The sequence below is a fragment of the Poecilia latipinna genome, unplaced genomic scaffold (genome assembly GCF_001443285.1).
Source record: "Poecilia latipinna isolate Pla-1442-1.1 unplaced genomic scaffold, P_latipinna-1.0 Scaffold1247, whole genome shotgun sequence".
Taxonomy (NCBI): Eukaryota; Metazoa; Chordata; class Actinopteri; order Cyprinodontiformes; family Poeciliidae; genus Poecilia; species Poecilia latipinna.
This window is the reverse complement of record NW_015113863.1, coordinates 32848-41650: the sequence shown is the minus strand read 5'-3', so window position 1 is coordinate 41650 and position 8803 is coordinate 32848. Positions and strand designations below refer to the sequence as shown.

Sequence of the window (8803 nt, the reverse complement as noted above, 5' to 3'; positions counted from 1 at the left end):
TTGATTGATTGATTGATTGATTTTTATGGAAGAGGCCCAGAGCAGAGTTTTTTTGGTGACAGGAATTGTTCAGTTTGCCGTGAAAAAGCTGGATTTGTGTGGCATTCGCCTGCTGAGTGAACGCTGCTCAGACTCGACTCAAACATGTTGCTGTTTAACCGTTTTCTGGTTTAAACAAGAACATATTCTGGTTTCAATGAAATGTCTTCTTTATCTCACTAAGATAAGAAACATTCTTATTTTACAAGATATAAAGTGGTAATTTACTGTTCCTGGTTCTTTTCCTGGGTCCGCTAGTTAAATGCTTCCTGCTGCTGTTCTGGGGAGACACAAAAGGTTCCTACTTCAGATTTATTTAGATTAAAATCCTCTGAACTGAGAGACGAAAACCTCAGATAAACTTTAATTTGCTTCAATTATGTTCTCTAAAATTGTTCAGTGAAATTTTTTGTTTATTATGTTTTGCTTTTACTTTAATAAATCTTTAGTAATTAGTGTGGTTTGTTTTTGATGATGTGGAATTAATTTAGCTGGATTAATACTTTAAATGTGAGATCGGGCTCACTTTTTAAAATATTATGAGATTATTTGTGAGCATCAATGAAAGATAAATAATTTAAGTTAAGTTTTTATTGTTAATTAGTAGAGTTGCTGTTTTTAAAGGGCCAGTTTTATGTAAAATAAACCTTTCTGATCTCTAATGTTTTTCCTGCTGTGTTGCTTTGATTCTTTCGTGTTTGAGAAACCCTTTAATCTCCATGGCAACCATTCAGCTGCTAAACGCCTGGGTGGACCTAGCCCCGCCTTTGAGGCGCAGCTCCTCCCCACTCAGCTCCTTCAGACTAGCCAGCAGCAATTAGCAAACAGCTGCTGAGCTCATGACAGGAGCTGCTGCTCAGAGCAACGCTGGTAAAAACGTTAAAGAGTTAATAGAGGAGCCATGTTGGGATGACTTCCTGGAGGCGAAGCTTCAGGAAGAGCAGAAGCTTCTTAAAGAGACAGAGGCCCAATTTCAAGCCGCTAAATCAGGAAGCTAAACTTCTTTTAAGTCATATTTCATATATAGTGTTTTTATAACAGCTGAAGGTGAGATAGTAACTGACATAAAATGGAACTATGTGCCTGGAAATCACATGATACTGGCCCTTTAATGGCTGCTGTACCCATGTTGGCCAGTAGATGGCGCTGATCTGCGCCTTCTGTGGATAGTTAATGTGAATAATGTCAGAGTTAGAACCTGAACCAGAACCAGAGGAACTGACCCACAGCCCTGAAGAGCAGGATGAAGACCAGGGTGCAGGACACCAGGCCCGTGTCCCAGGCCCACTTGGACTTGTCCACTGCAGAGATGCCCAGGAAGATGAAGATGATGGTCTCAGCGATGCTGGCCAGCGTCTTCATCGTGTACTTCACCGTGGTCCGGGACTTCTGCGAGATGTTGGCCTCTACGTACTTGTTGGCTCCGATGCCGCAGAAGGTCATCCTGCAGAGGAAGACATGGCGGTGACACGGCTGCGGGGTGAGGCGGGTCGAATCGAGAGGCAGGACTCACGACAAGATGGCGGACAGCGAGAAGAGCTCGGCGGTCAGGTAAGCCAGGTAGACCAGCAGGAAGACGAAGAGCGGCTCAATGATGCGGACCTTCTTGGTGAAGCGGGTGATGAAACCGAGGATGACGGCAAAGACGAGACCCACCAGAGTCCCCCCGACGCTGACGATGAGGAAGGAGGCTGTGGAGGTCAGCAGAGGTCAGAGGTCAGCAGAGGCTGTTGAGATTTCCACCTGAAGACTCACCCACTCCCTTGAAGTAGTCGGCCGTCTGGACGTTCTGTGGGCCGACCTCCACGAAGGAGATGTAGACCTTATAGAGGACCTGCAGGAGACACGGAGAGAGACACGTCAGGGACTGGGTCACCAGAACCAGAACCAGACCGGGTCCTCCAGGAGCTGGACCACAGGAGCATCCAGAACTCCAGACCAGAGTGAAAACTTTCACCACCTCTTTCACCACCAAAATTAGCTTATTCTCTCCTGTCAAAACACAAAAATAAAATTATTATTGTGAAATTTTCTCAGCACAAAAATAAAAAAGTTATAAGGGACGGTAGGTATCGTGTTTCTCAGCCACGTAGTTCCATTTTATAACACAATCAGTAACTATGTTTCCCTCAGTTGTTATAAAAATATCAAGTATGACTTAAAATAAATTTGACTTCCTGATTTAATGTCTTGAAATTGGGCCTGTCTCTTTAAGAAGCTCCTGCTCTTCCTGAAGCTCCGCCTCCAGGAAGTCGTCCCAACATGGCTCCTCTATTAACCCTTTAACGTTTTTACCAGCGTTGCTCTGAGCAGCAGCTCCTGTAATGAGCTCAGCAGCTGATTGCTAATTGCTGCTGGCTAGTCTGAAGGAGCTGAGAGGGGGAAGCGCTGCACCTTGAAGGCGGGGCTAGGTCCACCCAGACGTTTAGCAGCTGAATGGTTGCCATGGAGATTAAAGAATATCTTAAATATGAAAGAATCAAAGCAAAGATTTTATATTTACGACATAAACTAGTCATGTAAATCTGACCCTAAAAATGGCAAAAAGTTTCCATCTGCTGCAGAATCCACACAGTTATTATGAAATGAAGAAAGAAGTGGAAAAAGAATCTATAAACTGTTGCTCTTTAATTATGGCTTCAGCAAAAGTCAGGCATAATTTTCATATTAATTTATTTATTTTTTGAACATTTATTTTGTCTCCAGGTCACGTCAGTGCTTCCTGTGTCCATTTACCTCAAAATTAGAAGAAAAACATGGTCAATAAAATAATATAACTTCCGTTTATTAGTTTGGGGAAATTTCATCTTTAAATTTTGCATCTGCATCATTACTAAAACAGACTGGGGCCAAATGAGGCCGTTCAGAGGGCTGCAGACGGCCCCCATGCCTCATGTTGGACACCTCTGAACCTCCAGGTGTGGTAGAGGTGAGCACTTCCCCAGCGAGGTTAGAGGTCACAGCTCCAGTTCTCCCAGCCCTGCTTGGGTTTTTCCATCTCAGTGGGATTAGCTAATAATCTGAGTGCTGCGGAGGATTAGCCAGCGCCGCTAATCTGCTCCCAGCTTCCAGCACCGGGCCGCAGCGTCCGTCCAGCTGCTGCCTCTGGACAACACGTGTCCTCCTCCTGGAGCCACAGCAGCGGAGCAAAGTTCAGCTTCATGCCGCGCCGCCCGCTGCAGCAGGCCTTCACAGGCTTATCTGTTACCATGGAAACGCAGCATCACACCTGGCAGGTGAGATTTGTGCCCATTCATCCACAGCGTCATATCCTGCTGACCCAGATCTAACTGCTCTAGATCTGGGCTGCAGGTGGAGGAACCTCAGCATCAATGATCAGACGCTGCCTCATGTTAAGAAGCTGAGAGCGTCTGCAGCAACTGCTGCAGCATTGCTGTTTCCATCCCATCATGCTGGGCATCGATTATTCTGATGATTAATTGGAATAAAAATGGGAATATTATGCTGACTTTTTATCACTGAAGCTTTTGTTATTATAAAATATTAAAAATACATTTAAGGGTCAGTATCATGTGATTTCCAGGCACATAGTTCCATTTTATAACATAATCAGTTACTATCTCACATTGAGCTGCTGAAAAACACTATATATAAAATATGACTTAAAATAAATCTTACTTCCTGATTTAACACCTTGACATCAGGCCTCTGTCTCTTTAAGAAGCTCCTGCTCTTCCTGAAGCTCCGCCTCCAGGAAGTCGTCCAACATGGCTTCTCTATTAACCCTTTAACATTTTTACCAGCGTTGCTCTGAGCAGCAGCTCCTATAATGAGCTCAGCAGCTGATTGCTATTACTGCTGGCTAGTCTGAAGGAGCAGAGTGGGGTCCAGATGGGGGTGTCGCGGGTTGGGGTTGCAGGGAGGGGCGCTCTTGGTGCACCATAAGATGCCGCTCTGGGTGGTTGCCCATATCAGAAACCGCCTCTGGTTTTGGTTTCATTTCTGCTGTTTAGAGTCTCTAATCGATCGATAGATTACTGAATTATTACAGGATTGACTAAATAATCTATTGATTTGATTTCACATGCAGACAATGGAAATCTCAGCATGTGTGTCTCTCACCACGGTGACAGCGTCATTCAGCAGCGACTCTCCGAACACAATGATGAAGAGCATCTCGTTGACATGGACCTCCTCGAACACGGATAGAACCGCCACCGGGTCAACGGCGGAGATCAGAGCGCCGAACAGCAGGAAGTCCATCAGGTCGGCCTGAACGCGCTCATCTGCAGAGACACACCGCCACAGCTGATTGGTCCATACATGGTGACATCACAGCAGGCATCAGATCACTGAGGGGAGAGTCACTCTGAGATCACTGCTGCAGTCACTATTTAAAGGGACGGGTCTCTAGTTAAAGGGACGGGTCACTATTTAAAGGGACGGGTCTCTAGTTAAAGGGACGGGTCACTATTTAAAGGGACGGGTCTCTAGTTAAAGGGACGGGTCTCTAGTTAAAGGGACGGACAATTAGTTTCCTGTCTTCTGGAAACCTCTGGACCGGTTGGACGCCTGTCCAGCTCCAGTCTGCTGTTGAGGCGTCAGCAGCACGGTCTGTCCCCATCACTGACCTATGACCCCCAGCAGCTTGGCGGCGTAGAGGCAGAATCCGGTGCAAAAGGCGTTCCACAGCGTTCCCACCACAGCGTAGGTGAGGATGGCTCCCAGGTTGTCAAAGAAGAGGCGCGCGGGCATGAAGTATCCGGCATCGCCGACGATGGTGGGCAGCAGGAAGAGGAAGAAGAGGGCGGGGTCCAGCTGGTACAGCTGCTTCTTACTGGCGATGAGAACCACGCCGCCCAGAACCAGACCCAGCAGGATCAGCATGCAGCTCTCTGGAACCACGGTGGTGAAGCGCTGCGACAGGTGGAACACTGCAGGGAGGCAGGAGAACGGGTTACTGCCGCAGCGCCACCTGGCGTCTGCAGCCAACAGGCGAGATGAAACAACATGCCAGGCGGAATCACAGCAGCAGCTACTGTCACCCTACGAAGGGTCAAAGGTCATCTTCAACCAATGAGGACACCATCTCAGACATTGCATTAGATTCAGAGGTCAGACATCGGGCATGACCCTCAAGTGTCGTCAGCATGCAGCCGGTCTTTATAAGCCTCTGTCTCATATCGTGTTTCTCTCTGATCAGTTCAGAAGTTTTCATCCACAGAGCCGATCCGCCCTGAGCGTTGTTTAAACATGCCGACCCATAGGGGGCAGTGTAGCGCTAAGCTAACACCTGCCAGCCAATCAGATGGCTCCAGAATGAGCGGTACTTCCTGTTAGGGACCCATCATGGCGCCAGGAGGTTCGTCTGCAGGCTCAGTATTAAAATATAAAGTTATTAAACCAGACGATGCTGATGAGGAATCGGCTCAGAGCGAGTATCACGATTTATTGGGGCATCATTTGCAGGCTGGAATGATGAACACACGCAAACACCAATGCAGAAATTCCTCATTTCCGCTTTGGTCAGAGTTTTTATAAATAATAGTTTTTAGTGAAATTAATGTAAAAGAACAAAACGCAGGAAACGAATCAGCTTTCCTGGTTCTGGTTCAGATCCGGCTATGACTCAGCCAGAGTTAACAGGCTAAAGGTTAAAGGTCATGACACACTGAAAGCCTCTTCTCTCTAGGAACAAGATGGCTGCCAAACTGAGATTAGCAGAGACAAGTCCTCTTACTTCCTGATTTAACACCTTGACATCAGGCCTCTGTCTGATGGGTTAGGGTTAGGTCCAGACGGAGACGCTGGACCAGGATGGAGGGAACCAGAGCCAGCAGACCAGCTGTGCAGCACGGAGGAGGAGGAGTGATGCTCTGTAGGGTGTACTTGCGTTTTATGCTGAATGTCAAAGTTGACTAATCCATCTTCCATCCTGTTGAAGCTATTGTCTCTTCTGATTGGCTGATGAGGCTGTACCTCTGTCTCTGATTGGCTGACAGAGAGCAGGAGGTGATGAGTCACTCCAGTTCGTCCCTGATTTGCTGAGCTGCTCAGGTGCAGAGAGAATCAAGTCAAACATTTCATGTGAAGGACATCAGGTTGTGTGTGTGTGTGTGTGTGTGAGTCACTCCAATCAGAGCTGCAGCTTCCCAGCCTGTATCCTTCCGCTAAAACTAGTCCCAGTCGCTGCAACAAGTGCTGCTGCTTTTCCTCTGGAATTCTGGGAAGTTTTCATGTTTAGCGGCACGGAGCGTTGTGTTCTGCTTCCTGTTAGAGTCCCGTCCTCTGTCGTCCTCCAGACGCCCCATGGGTCCAGGGCAGGGCAGATTTTCTGGGACTACTTTAGGAGGCGGATGGATCTGCAGACTGCGAGTGATTTAAGGCAGCAGACTGTTGGATTCCCGTGGAGCAGCTGAATGTCTTCAGTGTTTCTGTCCTCACTGTCCATCTGCTGCGAGGGAGTCTCAGCGGACTGCAGCCTGTCCCTCCCTCCGTCCTGCTGTCCCTCTGTCCATTTGTCCCTCTGAGCTGCACATAAACCCACATGAAGCCCATGTCCTCACATGTCCTCTCAGGGTTTGATGTTGGAGATGACAGAGACGGATGTCCTGCAGGGACGTCTGTCCTCTACGGGACGGGATCGGATCATCCAGAGTTCCAGCATCTGACCTGTTTGACTTTCAGATACTGAACTTTAACCTTTGACTCATGAGGGATGACCAAGCACCAGATGCTAACCTGCTAACAGGCAGCAGATGTTGGACCTGGGATTATTATGAAGTTTGAAACAGAAACTTAGATATATTTAGTCTCTTCTGGTTTATTTCTAACAGCCTGAAAAGTTTTGAAGGTCTGGACTGGAAAACACGTTAAATCTCTGGAGTGAATTCTGCTCTGATTTAATCTCACATTCGGTTCTTGAAGCTCTGATGAAGCGGAAAATACAGGAATCCTGATGGAATCAATCAATTATGATTATTGATACATAAATGCAATAAAATAGTGATTAGCTGATTGAGCATTGCAGAAATAAAAACAGAAACAGATTTGTGCAAAATGAGTTGTTATTGTGAAAGTTACTGGATCTGCAGAAAAACCAGTCAGTAAAAAGAATCAACTCTTGTTTTGCTCAGAAGCTCAGTCTGCACCATGAAGGTTAGCTACTCTTAAGTCAGAAACATGAAGCCGACCAGGTCTAAAAACCAGGTGTGATCACTTCCTGTGTCACTTCCTGCTGATCAATGACCTCATGTCAACATGGCGGCTTCGCTGCTCGGGTCACAGGCAGTCATGATGGATTACAGGAAGCAGTGGAGGATGAAGGCGCTGCATCAGTAATCAGATTACCCAGACGGTGACGACAGCAGAGCGGACCAGAGTTCCCAGTTCACAGAGTGACTGGGAATCCTGGAGGAAACAGAAACACTTTGATGTTTCCTTCCTCCTTCAGATCCACCAGGAGCTCAGCTAGCAACCACTCCAGGTGTGTGTGTGTGTGTGTGTGTGTGTGTGTGTGTGTGTGTGTGTGTGTGTGTGTGTGTGAGAGACTCTTCCTGCAGCTGAAGCATTTTTTCAAACTGTTTTTGTTTTTTCAGCTCATCGTTTTTTACAGAATCATCAGAAATATTCTGCACAGGGTAGTTTTCTTAGTTTGAATCTGCATCAACAAGATTTATATCTGCCTGCTTAGCTCCTCCTCTTCCTCCTCTTCCTCCGCTGCTAACCTTCACGTTGAAGCTGAAGTTTCTCCAGGTGGGAGGAGAGAGGAGGAGCTTTTGGTCTGACGGTCATAAAGAAAAGCAAACTTCCTGCCAACCACCTGTTGCTGCTCTACCTGATGATGATGATGATGATGATGATGATGATGATGATGAAGCATCACCAGCTCCACCTGCAGAAAATCTGAGCTAAAGTCACAGGAAAACCAGTCGTCTGCACTGTAAAACCGGTTCTGAAGCAGATTAAATATTAACCAATGAAATTTATTATCAATAAATATCAACTTATTACCCGACAGGCCGAAATTTAAACGGCAGAAACCAAGAGAGAATTTAACCAGATTATTTATATTTCAGTCAAATTAAAGGATCTTTGTTTCGTCTTAACCTGGCTGACCAACCAGATGAGCAGAAATCAACTTATTAATTAATTATAATTTAAATGATTTATTTAAAACAGCATGTTTAAAACATTTATTGGAATTTAGCTCATTTAATCGCCTTTTTAAGTCTGAAATAACTCTTAGATAAAATGAGTGAACACTGAGGGACCAGTTTGTCCTTCAGCCAAACTTTAACATCTTGGTTTTCATTATAGTTAAGTAAACTTAATTCTTAGCTTTATAAACTTTAAAATCTAAAAGTTTTCAGTGATGTCCAACTGTCTGCATCCTGAGATTCAGGATCCAGTTAGAGGTTCTGGTCCAGTTCTGCTTCATCAAAAATTTTTCTGATCAGCCAATAAATAAATAAATGATCAATTAATAAACGGGGTGGGAGGGGGGGTTGCAGGTGCCCCCATCTTTTTGGCCCCGGACCCCTCGCGATGTGATTGCGCTCCCTGTGATTCTGGTCAAACTTCCAGTAAAACCAGTTCCGGTCCAGTCTGAGACCTCTCACGCACACGCACGGCGGCGGACTTACGGATCTTGGCCACGCTGGCCACCAGCAGCCAGATGGCGATGATGTAGGGCGTCTGGACGTAGCTCCATTCCCACTGGACCACCCGGTACCCGCCGCCGTGGTGGGGATGCTCCGCCGCCGCCGGCTCCTCCGGCCTGCCGCCGCCGGTTCCTCCGGCC

General features: G+C 46.6%; 1 protein-coding gene across 1 annotated transcript in view; it reads right to left on the bottom strand.

Annotated features, from left to right (window-relative positions):
- The window catches only part of slc9a5 (solute carrier family 9 member A5), a gene marked incomplete at its 5' end in the record, with an annotated part of 28332 nt that extends 19533 nt beyond the window's left edge, over positions 1-8799 (bottom strand). The window contains 6 exons of the mRNA XM_015054364.1: positions 1263-1483; positions 1553-1730; positions 1795-1873; positions 4123-4286; positions 4632-4934; positions 8646-8799. Of these exons, the coding sequence (XP_014909850.1) occupies positions 1263-1483; positions 1553-1730; positions 1795-1873; positions 4123-4286; positions 4632-4934; positions 8646-8799 (1099 nt within the window). The remainder of the gene's footprint in view (positions 1-1262; positions 1484-1552; positions 1731-1794; positions 1874-4122; positions 4287-4631; positions 4935-8645) is intronic.
- Between the last annotated feature and the right edge of the window lie 4 nt (positions 8800-8803).